The 22,409-nt window shown below is 47.8% G+C and overlaps 2 protein-coding genes across 6 annotated transcripts; both read right to left on the bottom strand.

Annotated features, from left to right (window-relative positions):
- Positions 1-2,163: 2,163 nt before the first annotated feature.
- On the bottom strand, positions 2,164-9,990 carry LOC103281778 (prefoldin subunit 6). Of its 3 annotated transcripts, none has more exons than XM_062972875.1 (5): positions 9,852-9,990; positions 7,332-7,647; positions 4,965-5,035; positions 4,352-4,476; positions 2,164-2,381 (listed from the first exon to the last, which is right to left on the bottom strand). In XM_062972875.1, exons 2-5 carry the CDS (start codon positions 7,393-7,395, stop codon positions 2,252-2,254), a joined length of 390 nt encoding a protein of 129 aa, XP_062828945.1. In that variant the 5' UTR covers positions 7,396-7,647; positions 9,852-9,990; the 3' UTR covers positions 2,164-2,251. The 3 variants fall into 3 exon arrangements, with proteins under 3 accessions (XP_062828945.1, XP_062828946.1, XP_062828947.1); XM_062972876.1 differs by having other exon boundaries at positions 7,332-7,448; positions 9,852-9,989; XM_062972877.1 differs by having other exon boundaries at positions 7,332-7,574; positions 9,852-9,969.
- Positions 9,991-15,180: 5,190 nt separating this feature from the next.
- LOC134296873 (prefoldin subunit 6-like) lies at positions 15,181-20,845 on the bottom strand. Of its 3 annotated transcripts, none has more exons than XM_062972880.1 (4): positions 20,704-20,845; positions 18,184-18,499; positions 15,815-15,885; positions 15,181-15,326 (listed from the first exon to the last, which is right to left on the bottom strand). In XM_062972880.1, the coding sequence occupies exons 2-4, from the start codon at positions 18,245-18,247 to the stop codon at positions 15,198-15,200; spliced, it is 264 nt and encodes an 87-aa protein (XP_062828950.1). In that variant the 5' UTR covers positions 18,248-18,499; positions 20,704-20,845; the 3' UTR covers positions 15,181-15,197. The 3 variants fall into 3 exon arrangements, with proteins under 3 accessions (XP_062828950.1, XP_062828951.1, XP_062828952.1); XM_062972881.1 differs by having other exon boundaries at positions 18,184-18,300; XM_062972882.1 differs by having other exon boundaries at positions 18,184-18,426; positions 20,704-20,826.
- Between the last annotated feature and the right edge of the window lie 1,564 nt (positions 20,846-22,409).

Genomic DNA, 22,409 nt, shown 5'->3' with positions numbered 1-22,409 from the left:
GAAAGGCTCTTCCTCTGTAATTTTGACTATTTTTCTAGGTGTTTTTGTTTGAAAGACATGGACTTGGATGACTATGTCTTTTGTGGCCAAATTTGGTGTGATTTGGTTCAGTGGGTTTGTTGTTTACTCCATAGTAAAACCGCTACGTTTTTACATTTTTTAATATATATAGATTCAAACTTGTAAGTGTCCTGCATCTGTCCCCTTTTCTGAGAGGACCTGCACTGACAAAAGCTAGTTACTACCTTTTTACAAAAACTTTCCTAGAGGCTCCTGCATATTTTCTGGCCTGTTCCCTGCCATCGGCTCATACTACACAGACGACACCAACACTACTACTTTCTTCTACCATATTCCAAGGAAGCCTCCCCCCCCCCCCCCCCCGGATCCTGTGATGGGCTGGATGAGGGCCAACATGCTTAAGCTTAATTCAGACAAGACAGAGGTCCTCCTGGTCAGTCGTGGGGCCGATTGGGATATTGGGTGGCAACCTGTGCTCGATGGGGTCCCACTCGCCCTGAGGACACAGCCTGGGGTCCTCCTGGACTCAGCACTAACGCTTGTAGCTCAGGTTAAACTTTGTGTGCCAGCTGCAACCATACCTTGAAAAGCCACGGTGGTCCACGCCTTAGTGACATCCAGAATGGACTACTGCAATGCACTCTACATGGGGCTGCCTTGGAAGACTGCACTAACAGCAAAGGTTGGCGGTCAGATTACTAATTGGAGCTGGTTATATACCATGCCCCTATTAAAGCAGCTCCACTGGCTGCCAATGCGTTTCTGGGCCCAATTCAAACTCTGCCCCAGAGTGTGGTGGAGGCTCCCTCTTGGGAGGCTTTGAAGCAGAGGCTGGATGGCCATCTGTTGGGGGTGCTTTGAATGTGATGTCCTGCTGCTTGGCAGAATGGGGTTAGTCTCTTCCAACTCTAGGATTCGATGAGTGCTTTGTGAGCCACTCCGAGCCCCTCTGGGAGGTGGAGGCAGGGGATAAATAAAGTTTAATTATTTATTGGGGTGCTGCGATTTTTCTGGGCTGTCTGGCCATGTTCCAGAAGCATTCTCTCCAGACATTTCGCCCACATCTGTAGCAGGCATCCTCGGAGGTTATATATATTGGAAACTAGGCTAGTGAGGTTTATATATCTGTGAAAGGTCCAGGGTGGGAGAAAGAACTCTAGTCTGCTGGAGGAAGTGTGGATGTTGCAGTTAGTCACCTGATTAGCATTTAATGGCCTTGCAGCTTCAAGGCTGATTCTTGCCTGGGGGACTTCTTAGCTGGCCCTGATTGTTTCATGTCTGGAATTCCCATTTTCCAAATGTTGTTCTTTATTTACTGTCTAAAGAAATATCTAAAGAAATTTAGATATTTCTTTAATACTGGGAGCCAGAATTTGTTTATTTTCATGGTGTCCTCCTTTCTGTTTAAATTGTCCACGTGCTCCTTGTGGATTTCAATGGCTTCTCTGTAGTCTGACATGGTGGTTGTGAGAGTGGTGCAGCATTTCTGTGTTCTCAGATAATATGTTGTGCCCAGGTTGGTTCATCAGGTGCTCTGCTATGGCTGACTTCTCTGGTTGACTGTCTGCAGTGCCTTTTGTGTTCCTCGATTTGTGTTTGGCCAATGCTGCGCTTGGTGGCCCCTATGTAGACTTATTTATTTATAATTATTATTTCTGTGTGTTGTCGAAGGCTTTCATGGCCAGGATCACAGGGTTGTTGTATGGCTTTCGGGCTGTGTGGCCATGTTCCAGAAGTATTCTCTCCTGACATTTCGCCCCCCCAGGCAAGAGACAAAACCTTTCCAATGCTAATTAGGGTGATTAACTGAAACATTAATGCTGGCTTCCCAGTGACAAAGGACTCTTGCCACACCCTGGCCTCTCCACAGATATATATTCTTTCCTTTCCTTGCCTAGTTTATCCATACCTCACAACCTCTGAGGATGCCTGCTATAGATGTGGGCGAAACGTCAGGAGAATACTTCTGGAACATGGCCACACAGCCCGAAAGACATACAACTCCAATTATTATTTGTATTTATACTATACTCCAGCACCGGCTGCTCTGCTGCAGACAGCAAGGATCCTACAGACACAAACCCACCTGGATAACACAAATCACCCCTGGGTGCAATAGTAAGAGACTGAGAGAGGGAGGGACACAGGTGTGGCTTTGTTTTATTGTGACCAGAGGAGCCAGCAGCTGGCCCTCCCTTTCTTTTCTTTCCTTCTCTCCTTCCTTCCTCCTTCAGGCCTTGAGGGCGGCCGCCTTGCCCGGGGCCTGGGCCTTCTGGAAGTCCTGCTGCAGCCTCCCCAGCAGGTCCCGCTGCTGCTCCGACTTCCTCTCCAGGTCCTGCATCTGGGCCTCATAGCGCTTGCTGCAAGAGAAGAGCCAGTCAAGGGGAGGGGGGGGTGCATTGCTCCCAAGTCCTCCCTCCAGTGGGGATCCCAGGGAACAGCCAGCCCACCCCCTCAGGAGAACACAACCCAAGCCCTCCCGACAGAGGGCCATCCTGCCTCTGCTCAAAAGGAGGCTCCGCTTGATTCCCCTGCAGCAGATTCCCCCGCAGGACAGCTCTGAGTGCCAGGAAGGCCTTCCTAATACACTGAGACGGAGTCTCTCTTTCCTGGGGTTTGAAACCAGAGCTCCATGGCGTCCCAGTCTCTGGAGCAGCAGGAAACAGGCCACCTCCCTCCTCTTTGTGGCTGGAAAGGAAGAGGCCTCAACACTTGTATGTATGGGATGAAGGGAGCCCTGTGGGGCGCACGCCTGCTGCCTTGTTTTGCACCCGTTTCCCAGATCTGTGTAGCTCAAGGTGTCTCTGCTTCCTGCCTCTGTGGAGAGGTCCCTTTCTGCTTCTCCTTCATCCCAGAAGTCTTTTGCATGCCTTATTCTCCTTTCGATTGAGAAAGGAGCACCACAAAGCCTCTTTCTGATGCAAAGAGACAGCATTACGGTCCCTTCTACCAAGGTTGGGCCACTTTTCCTTTTGTCCATCTACTCTTTCATATGAGATACATGACCTGCAACAAGAAAAGCCTTAAACGAACTGTCCCAGAACATCATCCTGGATAGATTCTCTCAAATTTCCTACAAAAGCTCATATGCTGCCCTCTACTCTCCTACAGACATCTAATCTTCCTCCTTTCAAATACTTAAACACAGCAATATATTGTGTCCCCTCTTCTTCTCTTTCTCCAAACCAAACATGCTTTGCTCCCCAAGGAGCTCCCCAAAGGTACTCTTGGCATCCAGTCCTTGGACCATTTTGTGATCCTTCTCTGCTTAACTAGCTCCTTGCCCACAGTCCGGCTCTCTTCCTCTGCTTTGGTCAGGCCTTCTTGCCTGGGATAACAGCCCTGGGTCCAGATCTGGGCAACAGAAACCAAGGAGATGGACAGGGTGGGAGGGGTCCGAGGGAGGGAGGGAGGGAGGGAGGAAGGCCACATGGTCCAAGGTCCGGAACCATGAATCCCTCTGAGGAGCTTCTTAGGGAGATGGGCCTGTTTAGCTTGGGGAAGAGGAGGCCGAGAGAAGGGACAGGAGAGCCAGGCTTAAGCCTCTGGGAGGGGGAAGGACCAAGCTGGTTTTCTGCTGCTCTGGAGACTGGGACACAGAGGAGCCATGGGTTTGAACGGCAGGAAAAGAGATCCCACCTCAACATGAAGAAGGACATCCTGAAGGCAAGACATATTCAACCATGGGATCCGCTGCTCCCTGGGAGTCTGTAGGAGTCTCCTTCCTCTTCTGGAGGTTTAGAAGCGGTGGCTGGACATGGGCAGGGCCTGGATTGTGCTTTTTGTGCCTGGTCGGAGGGAGACGGACTGGATGTCCCTTGGGGGTCCCTTCCCAATCTAGTAGGACATGGACAGCCTGGGAGTCCGGTGGGGTCTCCTCCTCTGGAGGCCTTTCGGCAATAACTGGGAGGCCATATGTCGAGGGCTGGACTGGATGTCCCTTGGGGTCCCTTCCAACTGCGAGGGACCAGTGGTCAGAGAGGTCTTTCCTCGTCTCTTGGCCCTTTGGACTGTGGGCTCCACTGCAGAGCTTAATGGAGGAAGGGACTGGAGTGGCCAGAGCATGGTGCTGCCCCATCTTTGCCTCTGGAGCAGAGTCTGTGGGGCAGGGAAGCCTCTCCTTGAGCGGAAGTGAGTGAAAGTGGTGCAAGACCCCCTGAGCCAGTCCGGAGCCTCCTGTGTCCTCCCTCCATTCCCTTCCTCAGTGAATCGGGGCCCAGAGGGAGGCAGACGCTGACCCTGGAGGGCCCAAGGAGATGGACTGTGTCTGCGGCCAGGGCCCCTCCCTCCACCTCTGCCCCCCCCCACCTGCCTTCCCAGTTTCACTCACATCTCCCCCGCAATGTACTCCAGCCTCTTCCCCACCGTGGCCTTTGCCTCCTCCATGTCCTGCTTCACCAAGACGGGCCCAATCAGCTTGAAGACGGAGTTCGAGGCGTCCAGGAAGCCCAGCTCCTAGAGAAGGAAGGGGAGGGTCAGCCCTGGGCATGGGGTTGGGACTCAGGGGCCCTGGGGTGGGGGTCCTGGGGGAGACGCCCCTCTCTCTGAGCCCCAGAGGAAGATTGGCCAAGGAAACCCCAGGAAGGGGAAGTCGGGAACCTCTTGGAGGCGAGGACATCAAAGGAAACAAGTTGAAGGCACACACCAGCAACAACACCACCACCACAAAGAAGTGTGGTGTGTGCGAGCTGCCCTCCTCCGTGCCCCATTGTGCGAGAGGGCTCCTTCCTTCCGCACAGAGCCTTGGCCATTGGGATCATTGGGGCACCAAGGGAGGCCTCTGGGCCCAGGTTTCAGCCCTGGTCTTAAGCAAGAAACAACCCATGGTCATTTTGTCCTTTGATGTTGGAAACGGGTGCCTTTGCCGGCCACCCTGGGGACACGGGATAGAACTGTTTCCGCAAAGAAGCGCAGAGAGAGGCCCAGGAGACCTCCGGACTCACCTCCTGCACGATGTTGTTCTCGGTCAGCTGGGCCTCCAGCTTCTGCCGGGATGACATGCATTTGCTGATATCTGGAAGAGGAGAGGGCGGCCCAGGAAATGGGTCAGGAGGGACCCCAAAGACCCCTTGGGACAACCCAAAGCCCGGTTCTGTGGGACCTCGGCTGGAAGGGACCCCCATGGACACCCAGTCCAACCCACTGCATCACTCTGCCTTTGCTTTGAGAGATATCTTCATCTGTTCTAATCATATGCTCCAGTTTTGTTTCTTAAGTGCCAGCAAAGCTGCTAACTTCTCAAAACAGTTCCCATCATTACAAATATCTAATGAGGGCAGAAACAATCTTATCCCTGGCCTGGGATGGAAACAGTTTTTTCCATATTGCAGCTGCTTTAATGCATTTATTACTACTACTACTACTACTACTACTACTACTACTACTACTACTACTATATTGATATCCCAATTTCCCCTCTTAAGATGAGGCTCAAGGTGGCTCTCAACAGCAAAAAAAAAAAATACAATTTTAAAAACACAAGATATAAATACTAAATTGAATTAGACACAGAATTGTTAAATACAAATCGGTTGAACATGGGTCTCTCCCCTCATCAAATGGCTCAGAATTGTTTACAAATTTAAGGAACTCAAGGAAATGAGTTTTTTCCCCAGAGCAAACTGCAAACCAGGCTTACTGCCTTTGTTTGGATGTTGAAACATGCAAGAAATTATTCTGCACATTGTTTATGCAATTTACAGCCCAAACATCCTCCAAGCTCTATCAATCATTCAGGCTGTAATGATGATGATGATGATGATGATAATGATAATAATAATAATAATAATAATATTTATATTCCACCCTATCTATCTCCCCGGAGGGACTCAGGGTGGGTTCCAAACATAAAAGGGAAATATTCAATGCTCAAACACAACAATACACCCATAATAACGAAAATTGACAACCCAATATATAAAAACAAATTATGACTTAATTAAAATTTAATTAGAAATGCAGCCTATTATTTCAGATATAAAACAAAACAACGAACATGGAAGAGAATCCTTCCCAGTTCCTTGGGGGCAAATTGATTGATCATTGCTCAAGATGTCTATTGAGCTGGTGGGGAGAACAGGGCACGGATACGGATGGTTGCTATTAATCCGAGGTATAATGGGGGCATTGCCATCTAGTCCTCCTCCTCATAAGCCAGTGAGCAAAGGTCTTAATATGATTTAATACCTGTTCACCTGTTTCTTGAAGGCGGGGAGGGAGGGGGCCACCTTTACCTCCTTAGGAAGGGGGTCCCAGAGGTGGGGGGCGGCCATGGAAAAGGCCCTTTCCCTCGTTCCAACCAACCACGCTTGGGACGGGGTGGGACCGAGAGCAGGGCCTCCCCTGATAACCATAGTGTCTGAGTTGGTCTATAGTGAAAGATGGGGTTGGTCAAATAGTCTGGACCAGAGCTGTTTGGGGCTTTAAAGGCTGTACTGCAGCCATGTTTCAATATCCGAAAAGACGTCCCATTGGTAAGGAAGAGGAGGGGGAAAGGCTTCCTTTCTGCTGCTCTGGAGACTATTTATTTATTTATTTACAGTATGTATATTCCGCCCTTCTTTCTCACCCCGAAGGGGACTCAGGACGGATCACATTATACACACACAGGGCAAACATTCAATGCCCATAAACACATAGAACAGAGACCGAGACAGACAGACGCAGAGGCAATTTAACCTTCTCCTGAAGGGATGTTCGATTCTGGCCACAGGGGGGAGCAGCTGCTTCATCATCCACTCTGATGGCACTTCCTCATTCCAACGTCGTAAATTAGTTAAACTTGCCTCCCCCCCTTTTTTTATAAGTGGTACCTTATTTCCTACTTGATAGATGCAACTATCTTTTGGGTTGCTAGGTCAGCAACGAGCAGGGGCTATTTTTTATTTTTAATTGACGGGTGCTCACCCCGCCACGGGCTGGCCTCGAACTCATGACCTCATGGTCAGAGTGATTTATTGCAGCTGCTCAACAGCCTGCGCCACAGCCCGGCCCCAAAGGGACAACAGAGACAGGAGGTCAAATGGCAGGGAACGGGATTCCTTCAAAACACGAGGAAGGACTTCTTGGGGTTAAGAAGAGCTGTTCAGCAGGGGAACTCTCTGCCTCGGAGTCCGGTGGGAACTCCTTTGGAGGATTTAGTCAGAGGCTGGATGGCCATGTGTTGTGAGGGCTTGGGTTGTGTTTCCCTGCCTGACAGAAGGAGGTGGCCCTGGGTGGCCCTTGGGGTCCCTCCCAACCCTCTGGCTTCTGGGACTCCTCGTGCCTCAGTCCTAGGGCAAGGCCTCCTCCTCCTCCTCCCTCAGCCTCACCTTTCTGCAGCTGCTGGTACTTCTCCACTTCGGCCTGGAGCTTCTTCTGCAGGGGCTCCGCCATTCCCTCCCGGGAGCCTCTCTCTTTCCGCAGGACCTGGGTTATGGGTCTGGGGTCTTTCCCAGGAAAGGAAAAGGCAGTCAAAGGGGGAAGGCAGCAACAACCGCAGTTCAGCAGAACAGGAGCTCCTGGTGCCGGCAGGGGAACAATGGTGCTTCCGCAGTTCAGGGAGCAGAGCCAGTCTTTGGAAAGTTACACAAAACTTCATTCAAAGAGCTACATAACTAGGCAGGAAAGTCAGCAGAACCTGGCCATCTAAGTAACAATAAATAATAAAACGTTATTGATACCCCACCACCATCTCCCAGAGGGACTTGGGGTGGCTCACAAAGCTCAAGGTACAAATACATGAAGTGTAAAGACAATAACACAAAAGCAACAATAACCAACATAAACATCACATAAACAAAAACCCCACTGGTTAAAATGCAACAATAGCAGCAGGAATAAAACAACTGCGATCAATATCAGTCTCATAAAGTGCACAGTGAAATAATCTCCAGGTCCTCAAATATGATCAGTAAGGGATTCTAAACATGGTCCAAGGCTTGTGGGAAAAGCCACGTCTTCAATGCCCAATCTCCCTCGGGAGGGCATTCCAAGGTCGGGGGCCACCACTGAGAAGGCCCCCCCTCTCGTCCCCACCAACCACACTCGAGACCGAGACTTGGGACCGAGAGGAGGGCTTCCCGGGTAGATCTAAGGAACTGCAGGCATCACGTCTCTCTCCATGCTCATAGGAGAAGAATATGGAGGAGGATGCAGGGTCTTGCCATGTGCTAAAAAAAGCAGTGTGTGTATCAGCCTAGGAAGGAAGGGGAGAAAGGCAGGCAGGCAGGCACACAGGGAGGCCAATGGGTTGTGGCCTGTTTTGTGGGCTGTGTGGCCATGTCCCAAAAGTGCCCACACCCCCTTCCCCACACCAAGTGAAGCCCCTTCCCCACCCGCGCACCCTTCACTGTGACTTCCAACCTCGAAGCACCAGGAAGCCTTTGAGCCAATTCATCTGTCCTTGTTGATAGTAAACCCTCAATGCCTAATGGAGCTCCTCTATGTTCCTGACTCTCTATTCCAGGGGTCCCCAAACTAAGGCCCGGGGGCCGGATACGGCCCTCCAAGGTCATTTACCTGGCCCCCGCCCTCAGTTTTATAATATATTTTTATATCAGTTTTAATAATATAATATATTGTATGTACATATAACATTGATAATAATCTTATGTTATACAATATAATACTAATAGTAATACCATATAATAATATTAATTATATGTTATATATTACATAGTATATAATAGTATAGTGGTATCATTCAATATCTATATATGTAAAAGAGTGATGGCATCACGGCGACCCACAAAACAACAAAACTACAGGCCCCCCAACCTCGAAATTTGACAACACAATCCATCATCCACGCCTCTAGGTTGATACAACAAAAAGAAAAGAAAAATAAAGTCCTAATTAGAGAGAGGAATAATTGCTTTTATCCAATTGCTGCCAGTTAGAAGGCTAAGCTCCTCCAACTTGGTCTCCTAGCAACCCAATTAAAAAAAAAACACTAAAAATTAATACAATAAAATACTATAATAACAGAAAATAACTAAAAATAATACAAGAAAATAACATATAATAAATAAAAATATAACTTACAATAAAATTAATAAAAAATTGCAAATAACGTCAAGTAAAAATTACACAACAATTTTTAACCAATACCACCACCACTTTGCCACAGCAACGCGTGGCCGGGCACAGCTAGTAGTAATATATAATGCTAATATTGTGTTATGCTAATAATATATTATATGTACATACAGCTGCTCTGAGTCCCCTTCGGTGTGAGAAGGGTGGGATATAAATGGAGTACATAAATGCAGTAAATAAATAATTAAGGCACACAACAACAACAACAACAACAACAATCCTAATTAACCTGACTATCTCATTGACCAGAAGCAGGCCCACACTTTCCATTGAAATCCTGATAGGTTTATGTTGGTTAAAATGGTTTTCATTTTTAAATATTGTATTGTTCTTTCGTTGTTGTTGTTGTTGTTGCATTACAAATGAGACATGTGCAGTGTGCATAGGGATTTGTTTGTATTTTTTTTTTTCAAATGATAGTTCGGCCCCTCAACAGTCTGAAGGATTGTGGACCGGCCCTCTGCTTTAAAAGTTTGGGGCCCCTGCTCTCTTCAGACAGGATATGGCTGTATCTAGAGTTCCTTGATACACACATCCATCTCTCTCTCTCTCGCGCTCTCTCTCGCTCTAGGATATTGTACGCATGCGTGTTTGTGGCCTCCCTCGGGCGACACGGGGGGAACCGGGGTGGAGGAGAACAAGGGGGCCCGGGGAGAACACGCACGCCGCCCCTGCCTCTCCCTCCCTCCCTCCCTCCAGGCGCCCCGGCCCCGGCCTCACTCCCGCCGCCCTCGCTCCCTTCTCCCACTCACGCGCTGAAAGGCCTCGTCCTCGGCTAGGCCCAACCGGAAGCGCCCGCCTGTCTCCAAGGGAACGGGGCGGGGCGGCCCTGCCGTGACGTCACCCGGAGCCCTCCTTCCGCCCGGTGCCATCATGGCCGGCGCAGGCAGAGAGGCGCCCAAAGGGAGGCGGGGCTTGGCCTTAAAGGGACAGAGCCCCCTTTCCCAGTTGGGAATCCCCGCTGCTGCGGAAGAAAGAGGCTTTCTGGCTGAGTCTGTGGCCGAGCATGCAGCTGTGGACACGAAGTCTACACGGGGACCCCCAAACGCAGCAGCAGCGATGCCCAGACACGAGTCAAAGAACATGAGAGGCCCTGCAGACTGGCTCAGCCAGAGAAGTCAGCCACAGCAGAGCACCCGAGGAACCAGCCTGGACACAGGATATTATTATTTGAGAACACGGAAATGCGGGACCACTCCAACAACTATCATGCCAGACGTCACAGAGAAGCCACTGAAATCCACAAGCATGTGGACAATTTCAACAGAAAGGAGGAAACCATGGAAATGAACACAATCTGGCTGCCAGTATTAAAAAAAAAACTCCAAAATCAGAACAGTAAATAAGAAGCAACACTCTGCAAACAGAGGAGTTCCAGACATGAATCAACCAGGGGCAGCTAACGACTCTAAACAAAGGATGCCCCAGACGCAGGAAGGAGACAGCAGATAAGCTTTTCCATGCTAATTAAGGTGATTAACTGCAAGATTCACACTGACTTCTCTCACCCTAGACTTTCCACAGATATATATTAACCTCTTTGTTTTCTCCATACCCCACAATCTCTGAGGATGCCTGCCATAGATATGGGGGAAACGTCAGGAGAGAATGCTTCTGGGACATGGCCAGGCAGCCCGAAAGACATACAACAACCCAGTTCTTTCTCCCACCCTGGACATTATCCCACAGATACAGAAACCTCACTTGCCTCCTTTCCAACCTCTGAGGATGCCTGCCATAGATGTGGGGAAAACGTCAGGAGAGAATGCTTCTGGGACATGGCCAATCAGCCAGGAAAACTCACCGCAGCCCAGTGATTCCAGCCATGAAAGCCTTCGACCACACATAGATCTCAACTGCAATAAATGAACAGTGGATGGAAATGCGGCTCAAGGGAGTGAGTGGAAGTGTCCCAAGTCAATCTGGACCAAAAGAAGACTCCTCCGTGTCTCCTGTATAATAATAATAATAATAATAATAATAATAATAATAATAATAATAATATACTATGCTAATATTATAATATATTGTACAGTAGAGTCTCACTTGTCCAAGACTCGCTTATCCAAGTTTCTGGATTATCCAATGCATTTTTGTAGTCAATGTTTTCAATATATTTTGGTGCTCAATTCATAAATACAGTAATTGCAACATAACATTACTGCGTATTGAACTACTTTTTCTGTGAAATTTGTTGTATAACATGTTGTTTTGGTGCTTAATTTGTAAAATCATAACCTAATTTGATGTTTAATAGGCTTTTCCTTAATCCCTCCTTATTATCCAAGATATTCGCTTATCCAAGCTTCTGCCAGCCCGTTTAGCTTGGATAAGTGAGACTCTACTGTATATGCATGCAATATTAATAATGATATTATGATGTAATACAATGTAATAATAATTATAATTCACTATTATAATTGTATATTTGTATTACATGCAGTATTACTAATAATATTGCAGTATAGTCGTATAATATAATATATTGTATGTACTTGTAAACCGCCCTGAGTCCCCTTCGGGGTGAGAAAGGCGGGATATAAATGGCGTAAATAAAGAAATAAATAAATATTGATTTTATAATTCTTATTTACCTTTCCACTGCAGTGGAGTTTGGCTACAGTAGAGTCTTGCTTATCCAACGTAAACGGGCTGGCAGAATGTTGGATAAGCGAATATGTTGGATAATAAGGAGAGACTAAGGAAAAGCCTATTAAACATCAAATTAGGTTATGATTTTACAAACTATGCACCAAAACATCATGTTATACAACAAATTTGACAGAAAAAGTAGTTCAATACACAGTAATGCTATGTAGTAATTACTGTATTTATGAATTTAGCACCAAAATATCACGATGCATTGAAAACATTGACTACAAAAATACGTTGGATATGTCAGGGTATTGTGTATTGTGAAATGTTAAAATCAATCTGGGTTGTTAGAAATGCCTTCTGTGTTAGTGTTCGGCAAGGCATTTCAGTAGTTATGGAGTTAATAAGAATCTGCTATGATTGACGTATCACAGGACCAGGACTTCCTTCTTGGTCTGTGGAATGCAGGGGAGTGTCGTCTGTTAGAGTGTGTTCGGCGTGAGCATTCTCTGGAGATGGACTATAAATGCCATGCTCTGAAGCCGAGAAATGAAACTGTAAATAGTTATGTAAATAAAGCTTTACAACAGTTGGATTTCAACTGAACCCTTCGCCTGCTGGAGTGTTTCTTGACCAGTGCTGTTTCTCCACATGGGAAGACAGTCTGGAGAAGGAGGTGAGACCGGGATGATGTTTTTGGAACCCACTCTGCACGGCTACCAGGGTCTCACCCCAGCCTCGTCACCCCTGACAGGATAATCCAGAACGTTGGATAAGCGAGTGTTGGATAAGTGAGACTCTACTGTATTTTGAAGCAGCTCAAAGCCTCAGGAGGACCTAGCAAGTCTACCCCAAACTTTATCAAACTAAACCCTGTAATTAATGTATTGGTTGATATTTTGGGGTATGCGGTGTTCATCCATATTGTGGGTGGTTAGAATGAAATGTCTTGGGAAGGCCCCTCTTCCCCACCCCCTCTATTTACACCCCCCCCCCCCCGGGAACGGAGATTGATGTACCGTTAGTCAAGATCCCTCTGCTTGTGATCTCCCTCATTTCAGCCAATCAGGAGGGAGGCACGGGAGGTCTGAATCGCTGTCAAAGTGTCTTGAAAGTCATGGTTTTTTCAGCCAAGGTATGCTGGGACATCTTCCAGTGGTAACTCGGCACTTGCATCCCTTTTGGACAAATTGCAACACACCTCGGTTGTTTGCCTTCAAACCCGGGGTACTTTCTTCTCTGTCCTGGCCGATCTGATTGAGTGGATCCTCACCAGGTTTTTTTTTTGTGTCAGGAGCAACCAGAGTTGCTTCTGGAGTGAGAGAATTGGCTGTCTGCAAGGACGTTGCCCAGGGGACGCCCAGATGTTTTGATGTTTTACCATCCTTGTGGGAGGCTTCTCTCATGTCCCCGCATGGAGCTGGAGCTGATAGAGGGAGCTCATCTGCACTCTCCCCGGGTGGGATTCGAACCTGGCAGCTTTCAGGTCAGCAACCCAACCTTCAAGTTACGAGGCTTTTATCCCCTTGGCCACCGGGGGCTCCTTCCTCACCAGGTACAAACACGCTATTTGTGGTCTCTCCTGAAATCACAAGAGGAGGAGAGGACGTGGGAATCCCAGGAGAAGGGCATCAGGGGTCCTCTCTCCTCAGGAGGCCTGAGACCCAAAACAACCCAAATTCCCCAAATCTAGAAACAACCAGAGTCTCTCTTTATCTGGCCTCCCTCCGAGACTCCTTCGGTCTTCCTGTGGGGAAGGATTATGGGAGCTGGAGTCCAAAGAAATAACTTTGTACTTATAATGTAATAACACAGAACTCTTTATTACATTTTGGACATTGGGTTAATATATACCTGATCAACCGCTGCCATCAGAAGTGACCAGTAAATAGATGTTAAAGCAGGGGCAGATAATCAAGGCACATTGTCCTGCTTTCTTTCTAAATCCTTGTCCACATAAATGAACACAAACGCATGAGGTCCCACGAGGAAGATGTTAATGTGGGATTTGTGTATTGATAGTATTTATTTATTTATTTCAATTATTTATACCCCGCCCTTCTCATCCGAGGGGACTCAGGGCGGCTTGCAAGTGGTAATTGATGCCGTTACACTGATATACAATAAACTAAAACGTTAAAACAGTTTAAACAGTCATAAAATACAATATACAAAGTTTAAAACAATGCAAAGTGCTTATGCCATTCATCCACCAGACCTTATACAAGAGTCTTAATTTAAATGCAATTTGTGTCTTGCCTGTATTGCATACTGATTGCATCATCCAGAGTGTTCCATAGTGTGGAAAGAGTTAATTGCCAAGAAGCTATGATGACCTTGATGTGCGGCTGGAACCAGGGAGTATCCAGACACAAGTGTTTGTGCATTACTGATTGCGTCTGTTGAGTTCTGTCTGCCTAGAGTGATTTTGTGATCCTTCTCTGCTTAACTAGCTCCTTGCCCACAGTCCGGCTCTCTTCCTCTGCTTTGGTCAGGCCTTCTTGCCTGGGATAACAGCCCTGGGTCCAGATCTGGGCAACAGAAACCAAGGAGATGGACAGGGTGGGAGGGGTCCGAGGGAGGGAGGGAGGGAGGGAGGAAGGCCACATGGTCCAAGGTCCGGAACCATGAATCCCTCTGAGGAGCTTCTTAGGGAGATGGGCCTGTTTAGCTTGGGGAAGAGGAGGCCGAGAGAAGGGACAGGAGAGCCAGGCTTAAGCCTCTGGGAGGGGGAAGGACCAAGCTGGTTTTCTGCTGCTCTGGAGACTGGGACACAGAGGAGCCATGGGTTTGAACGGCAGGAAAAGAGATCCCACCTCAACATGAAGAAGGACATCCTGAAGGCAAGACATATTCAACCATGGGATCCGCTGCTCCCTGGGAGTCTGTAGGAGTCTCCTTCCTCTTCTGGAGGTTTAGAAGCGGTGGCTGGACATGGGCAGGGCCTGGATTGTGCTTTTTGTGCCTGGTCGGAGGGAGACGGACTGGATGTCCCTTGGGGGTCCCTTCCCAATCTAGTAGGACATGGACAGCCTGGGAGTCCGGTGGGGTCTCCTCCTCTGGAGGCCTTTCGGCAATAACTGGGAGGCCATATGTCGAGGGCTGGACTGGATGTCCCTTGGGGTCCCTTCCAACTGCGAGGGACCAGTGGTCAGAGAGGTCTTTCCTCGTCTCTTGGCCCTTTGGACTGTGGGCTCCACTGCAGAGCTTAATGGAGGAAGGGACTGGAGTGGCCAGAGCATGGTGCTGCCCCATCTTTGCCTCTGGAGCAGAGTCTGTGGGGCAGGGAAGCCTCTCCTTGAGCGGAAGTGAGTGAAAGTGGTGCAAGACCCCCTGAGCCAGTCCGGAGCCTCCTGTGTCCTCCCTCCATTCCCTTCCTCAGTGAATCGGGGCCCAGAGGGAGGCAGACGCTGACCCTGGAGGGCCCAAGGAGATGGACTGTGTCTGCGGCCAGGGCCCCTCCCTCCACCTCTGCCCCCCCCCACCTGCCTTCCCAGTTTCACTCACATCTCCCCCGCAATGTACTCCAGCCTCTTCCCCACCGTGGCCTTTGCCTCCTCCATGTCCTGCTTCACCAAGACGGGCCCAATCAGCTTGAAGACGGAGTTCGAGGCGTCCAGGAAGCCCAGCTCCTAGAGAAGGAAGGGGAGGGTCAGCCCTGGGCATGGGGTTGGGACTCAGGGGCCCTGGGGTGGGGGTCCTGGGGGAGACGCCCCTCTCTCTGAGCCCCAGAGGAAGATTGGCCAAGGAAACCCCAGGAAGGGGAAGTCGGGAACCTCTTGGAGGCGAGGACATCAAAGGAAACAAGTTGAAGGCACACACCAGCAACAACACCACCACCACAAAGAAGTGTGGTGTGTGCGAGCTGCCCTCCTCCGTGCCCCATTGTGCGAGAGGGCTCCTTCCTTCCGCACAGAGCCTTGGCCATTGGGATCATTGGGGCACCAAGGGAGGCCTCTGGGCCCAGGTTTCAGCCCTGGTCTTAAGCAAGAAACAACCCATGGTCATTTTGTCCTTTGATGTTGGAAACGGGTGCCTTTGCCGGCCACCCTGGGGACACGGGATAGAACTGTTTCCGCAAAGAAGCGCAGAGAGAGGCCCAGGAGACCTCCGGACTCACCTCCTGCACGATGTTGTTCTCGGTCAGCTGGGCCTCCAGCTTCTGCCGGGATGACATGCATTTGCTGATATCTGGAAGAGGAGAGGGCGGCCCAGGAAATGGGTCAGGAGGGACCCCAAAGACCCCTTGGGACAACCCAAAGCCCGGTTCTGTGGGACCTCGGCTGGAAGGGACCCCCATGGACACCCAGTCCAACCCACTGCATCACTCTGCCTTTGCTTTGAGAGATATCTTCATCTGTTCTAATCATATGCTCCAGTTTTGTTTCTTAAGTGCCAGCAAAGCTGCTAACTTCTCAAAACAGTTCCCATCATTACAAATATCTAATGAGGGCAGAAACAATCTTATCCCTGGCCTGGGATGGAAACAGTTTTTTCCATATTGCAGCTGCTTTAATGCATTTATTACTACTACTACTACTACTACTACTACTACTACTACTACTACTACTACTATATTGATATCCCAATTTCCCCTCTTAAGATGAGGCTCAAGGTGGCTCTCAACAGCAAAAAAAAAAATACAATTTTAAAAACACAAGATATAAATACTAAATTGAATTAGACACAGAATTGTTAAATACAAATCGGTTGAACATGGGTCTCTCCCCTCATCAAATGGCTCAGAATTGTTTACAAATTTAAGGAACTCAAGGAAATGAGTTTTTTCCCCAGAGCAAACTGCAAACCAGGCTTACTGCCTTTGTTTGGATGTTGAAACATGCAAGAAATTATTCTGCACATTGTTTATGCAATTTACAGCCCAAACATCCTCCAAGCTCTATCAATCATTCAGGCTGTAATGATGATGATGATGATGATGATAATGATAATAATAATAATAATAATAATATTTATATTCCACCCTATCTATCTCCCCGGAGGGACTCAGGGTGGGTTCCAAACATAAAAGGGAAATATTCAATGCTCAAACACAACAATACACCCATAATAACGAAAATTGACAACCCAATATATAAAAACAAATTATGACTTAATTAAAATTTAATTAGAAATGCAGCCTATTATTTCAGATATAAAACAAAACAACGAACATGGAAGAGAATCCTTCCCAGTTCCTTGGGGGCAAATTGATTGATCATTGCTCAAGATGTCTATTGAGCTGGTGGGGAGAACAGGGCACGGATACGGATGGTTGCTATTAATCCGAGGTATAATGGGGGCATTGCCATCTAGTCCTCCTCCTCATAAGCCAGTGAGCAAAGGTCTTAATATGATTTAATACCTGTTCACCTGTTTCTTGAAGGCGGGGAGGGAGGGGGCCACCTTTACCTCCTTAGGAAGGGGGTCCCAGAGGTGGGGGGCGGCCATGGAAAAGGCCCTTTCCCTCGTTCCAACCAACCACGCTTGGGACGGGGTGGGACCGAGAGCAGGGCCTCCCCTGATAACCATAGTGTCTGAGTTGGTCTATAGTGAAAGATGGGGTTGGTCAAATAGTCTGGACCAGAGCTGTTTGGGGCTTTAAAGGCTGTACTGCAGCCATGTTTCAATATCCGAAAAGACGTCCCATTGGTAAGGAAGAGGAGGGGGAAAGGCTTCCTTTCTGCTGCTCTGGAGACTATTTATTTATTTATTTACAGTATGTATATTCCGCCCTTCTTTCTCACCCCGAAGGGGACTCAGGACGGATCACATTATACACACACAGGGCAAACATTCAATGCCCATAAACACATAGAACAGAGACCGAGACAGACAGACGCAGAGGCAATTTAACCTTCTCCTGAAGGGATGTTCGATTCTGGCCACAGGGGGGAGCAGCTGCTTCATCATCCACTCTGATGGCACTTCCTCATTCCAACGTCGTAAATTAGTTAAACTTGCCTCCCCCCCTTTTTTTATAAGTGGTACCTTATTTCCTACTTGATAGATGCAACTATCTTTTGGGTTGCTAGGTCAGCAACGAGCAGGGGCTATTTTTTATTTTTAATTGACGGGTGCTCACCCCGCCACGGGCTGGCCTCGAACTCATGACCTCATGGTCAGAGTGATTTATTGCAGCTGCTCAACAGCCTGCGCCACAGCCCGGCCCCAAAGGGACAACAGAGACAGGAGGTCAAATGGCAGGGAACGGGATTCCTTCAAAACACGAGGAAGGACTTCTTGGGGTTAAGAAGAGCTGTTCAGCAGGGGAACTCTCTGCCTCGGAGTCCGGTGGGAACTCCTTTGGAGGATTTAGTCAGAGGCTGGATGGCCATGTGTTGTGAGGGCTTGGGTTGTGTTTCCCTGCCTGACAGAAGGAGGTGGCCCTGGGTGGCCCTTGGGGTCCCTCCCAACCCTCTGGCTTCTGGGACTCCTCGTGCCTCAGTCCTAGGGCAAGGCCTCCTCCTCCTCCTCCCTCAGCCTCACCTTTCTGCAGCTGCTGGTACTTCTCCACTTCGGCCTGGAGCTTCTTCTGCAGGGGCTCCGCCATTCCCTCCCGGGAGCCTCTCTCTTTCCGCAGGACCTGGGTTATGGGTCTGGGGTCTTTCCCAGGAAAGGAAAAGGCAGTCAAAGGGGGAAGGCAGCAACAACCGCAGTTCAGCAGAACAGGAGCTCCTGGTGCCGGCAGGGGAACAATGGTGCTTCCGCAGTTCAGGGAGCAGAGCCAGTCTTTGGAAAGTTACACAAAACTTCATTCAAAGAGCTACATAACTAGGCAGGAAAGTCAGCAGAACCTGGCCATCTAAGTAACAATAAATAATAAAACGTTATTGATACCCCACCACCATCTCCCAGAGGGACTTGGGGTGGCTCACAAAGCTCAAGGTACAAATACATGAAGTGTAAAGACAATAACACAAAAGCAACAATAACCAACATAAACATCACATAAACAAAAACCCCACTGGTTAAAATGCAACAATAGCAGCAGGAATAAAACAACTGCGATCAATATCAGTCTCATAAAGTGCACAGTGAAATAATCTCCAGGTCCTCAAATATGATCAGTAAGGGATTCTAAACATGGTCCAAGGCTTGTGGGAAAAGCCACGTCTTCAATGCCCAATCTCCCTCGGGAGGGCATTCCAAGGTCGGGGGCCACCACTGAGAAGGCCCCCCCTCTCGTCCCCACCAACCACACTCGAGACCGAGACTTGGGACCGAGAGGAGGGCTTCCCGGGTAGATCTAAGGAACTGCAGGCATCACGTCTCTCTCCATGCTCATAGGAGAAGAATATGGAGGAGGATGCAGGGTCTTGCCATGTGCTAAAAAAAGCAGTGTGTGTATCAGCCTAGGAAGGAAGGGGAGAAAGGCAGGCAGGCAGGCACACAGGGAGGCCAATGGGTTGTGGCCTGTTTTGTGGGCTGTGTGGCCATGTCCCAAAAGTGCCCACACCCCCTTCCCCACACCAAGTGAAGCCCCTTCCCCACCCGCGCACCCTTCACTGTGACTTCCAACCTCGAAGCACCAGGAAGCCTTTGAGCCAATTCATCTGTCCTTGTTGATAGTAAACCCTCAATGCCTAATGGAGCTCCTCTATGTTCCTGACTCTCTATTCCAGGGGTCCCCAAACTAAGGCCCGGGGGCCGGATACGGCCCTCCAAGGTCATTTACCTGGCCCCCGCCCTCAGTTTTATAATATATTTTTATATCAGTTTTAATAATATAATATATTGTATGTACATATAACATTGATAATAATCTTATGTTATACAATATAATACTAATAGTAATACCATATAATAATATTAATTATATGTTATATATTACATAGTATATAATAGTATAGTGGTATCATTCAATATCTATATATGTAAAAGAGTGATGGCATCACGGCGACCCACAAAACAACAAAACTACAGGCCCCCCAACCTCGAAATTTGACAACACAATCCATCATCCACGCCTCTAGGTTGATACAACAAAAAGAAAAGAAAAATAAAGTCCTAATTAGAGAGAGGAATAATTGCTTTTATCCAATTGCTGCCAGTTAGAAGGCTAAGCTCCTCCAACTTGGTCTCCTAGCAACCCAATTAAAAAAAAAACACTAAAAATTAATACAATAAAATACTATAATAACAGAAAATAACTAAAAATAATACAAGAAAATAACATATAATAAATAAAAATATAACTTACAATAAAATTAATAAAAAATTGCAAATAACGTCAAGTAAAAATTACACAACAATTTTTAACCAATACCACCACCACTTTGCCACAGCAACGCGTGGCCGGGCACAGCTAGTAGTAATATATAATGCTAATATTGTGTTATGCTAATAATATATTATATGTACATACAGCTGCTCTGAGTCCCCTTCGGTGTGAGAAGGGTGGGATATAAATGGAGTACATAAATGCAGTAAATAAATAATTAAGGCACACAACAACAACAACAACAACAACAATCCTAATTAACCTGACTATCTCATTGACCAGAAGCAGGCCCACACTTTCCATTGAAATCCTGATAGGTTTATGTTGGTTAAAATGGTTTTCATTTTTAAATATTGTATTGTTCTTTCGTTGTTGTTGTTGTTGTTGCATTACAAATGAGACATGTGCAGTGTGCATAGGGATTTGTTTGTATTTTTTTTTTTCAAATGATAGTTCGGCCCCTCAACAGTCTGAAGGATTGTGGACCGGCCCTCTGCTTTAAAAGTTTGGGGCCCCTGCTCTCTTCAGACAGGATATGGCTGTATCTAGAGTTCCTTGATACACACATCCATCTCTCTCTCTCTCGCGCTCTCTCTCGCTCTAGGATATTGTACGCATGCGTGTTTGTGGCCTCCCTCGGGCGACACGGGGGGAACCGGGGTGGAGGAGAACAAGGGGGCCCGGGGAGAACACGCACGCCGCCCCTGCCTCTCCCTCCCTCCCTCCCTCCAGGCGCCCCGGCCCCGGCCTCACTCCCGCCGCCCTCGCTCCCTTCTCCCACTCACGCGCTGAAAGGCCTCGTCCTCGGCTAGGCCCAACCGGAAGCGCCCGCCTGTCTCCAAGGGAACGGGGCGGGGCGGCCCTGCCGTGACGTCACCCGGAGCCCTCCTTCCGCCCGGTGCCATCATGGCCGGCGCAGGCAGAGAGGCGCCCAAAGGGAGGCGGGGCTTGGCCTTAAAGGGACAGAGCCCCCTTTCCCAGTTGGGAATCCCCGCTGCTGCGGAAGAAAGAGGCTTTCTGGCTGAGTCTGTGGCCGAGCATGCAGCTGTGGACACGAAGTCTACACGGGGACCCCCAAACGCAGCAGCAGCGATGCCCAGACACGAGTCAAAGAACATGAGAGGCCCTGCAGACTGGCTCAGCCAGAGAAGTCAGCCACAGCAGAGCACCCGAGGAACCAGCCTGGACACAGGATATTATTATTTGAGAACACGGAAATGCGGGACCACTCCAACAACTATCATGCCAGACGTCACAGAGAAGCCACTGAAATCCACAAGCATGTGGACAATTTCAACAGAAAGGAGGAAACCATGGAAATGAACACAATCTGGCTGCCAGTATTAAAAAAAAAACTCCAAAATCAGAACAGTAAATAAGAAGCAACACTCTGCAAACAGAGGAGTTCCAGACATGAATCAACCAGGGGCAGCTAACGACTCTAAACAAAGGATGCCCCAGACGCAGGAAGGAGACAGCAGATAAGCTTTTCCATGCTAATTAAGGTGATTAACTGCAAGATTCACACTGACTTCTCTCACCCTAGACTTTCCACAGATATATATTAACCTCTTTGTTTTCTCCATACCCCACAATCTCTGAGGATGCCTGCCATAGATATGGGGGAAACGTCAGGAGAGAATGCTTCTGGGACATGGCCAGGCAGCCCGAAAGACATACAACAACCCAGTTCTTTCTCCCACCCTGGACATTATCCCACAGATACAGAAACCTCACTTGCCTCCTTTCCAACCTCTGAGGATGCCTGCCATAGATGTGGGGAAAACGTCAGGAGAGAATGCTTCTGGGACATGGCCAATCAGCCAGGAAAACTCACCGCAGCCCAGTGATTCCAGCCATGAAAGCCTTCGACCACACATAGATCTCAACTGCAATAAATGAACAGTGGATGGAAATGCGGCTCAAGGGAGTGAGTGGAAGTGTCCCAAGTCAATCTGGACCAAAAGAAGACTCCTCCGTGTCTCCTGTATAATAATAATAATAATAATAATAATAATAATAATAATAATAATATACTATGCTAATATTATAATATATTGTACAGTAGAGTCTCACTTGTCCAAGACTCGCTTATCCAAGTTTCTGGATTATCCAATGCATTTTTGTAGTCAATGTTTTCAATATATTTTGGTGCTCAATTCATAAATACAGTAATTGCAACATAACATTACTGCGTATTGAACTACTTTTTCTGTGAAATTTGTTGTATAACATGTTGTTTTGGTGCTTAATTTGTAAAATCATAACCTAATTTGATGTTTAATAGGCTTTTCCTTAATCCCTCCTTATTATCCAAGATATTCGCTTATCCAAGCTTCTGCCAGCCCGTTTAGCTTGGATAAGTGAGACTCTACTGTATATGCATGCAATATTAATAATGATATTATGATGTAATACAATGTAATAATAATTATAATTCACTATTATAATTGTATATTTGTATTACATGCAGTATTACTAATAATATTGC

Source organism: Anolis carolinensis, chromosome 2 (assembly GCF_035594765.1).
Source record: "Anolis carolinensis isolate JA03-04 chromosome 2, rAnoCar3.1.pri, whole genome shotgun sequence".
Lineage (NCBI taxonomy): Eukaryota > Metazoa > Chordata > Lepidosauria > Squamata > Dactyloidae > Anolis > Anolis carolinensis.
This window is presented reverse-complemented; position numbering and strand designations above follow the sequence as displayed.

Bases quoted from the DNA above. Each gene is read 5' to 3' on its own strand.
- LOC103281778 (XM_062972875.1), bottom strand. From the start codon at position 7,395: ATGGCGGAGCCCCTGCAGAAGAAGCTCCAGGCCGAAGTGGAGAAGTAC. The intron at 4,477-4,964 runs GTGAGTCCGGAG...TTCCTTCTCTAG, and splicing joins AGAACAACATCGTGCAGGAG to GAGCTGGGCTTCCTGGACGC. The intron at 2,382-4,351 runs GTGAGTGAAACT...CTTCTCTTGCAG, and splicing joins GAGTACATTGCGGGGGAGAT to CAAGCGCTATGAGGCCCAGA.
- LOC134296873 (XM_062972880.1), bottom strand. From the start codon at position 18,247: ATGGCGGAGCCCCTGCAGAAGAAGCTCCAGGCCGAAGTGGAGAAGTAC. The intron at 15,886-18,183 runs GTGAGGCTGAGG...CTCCTCTTCCAG, and splicing joins GTACCAGCAGCTGCAGAAAG to ATATCAGCAAATGCATGTCA. The intron at 15,327-15,814 runs GTGAGTCCGGAG...TTCCTTCTCTAG, and splicing joins AGAACAACATCGTGCAGGAG to GAGCTGGGCTTCCTGGACGC.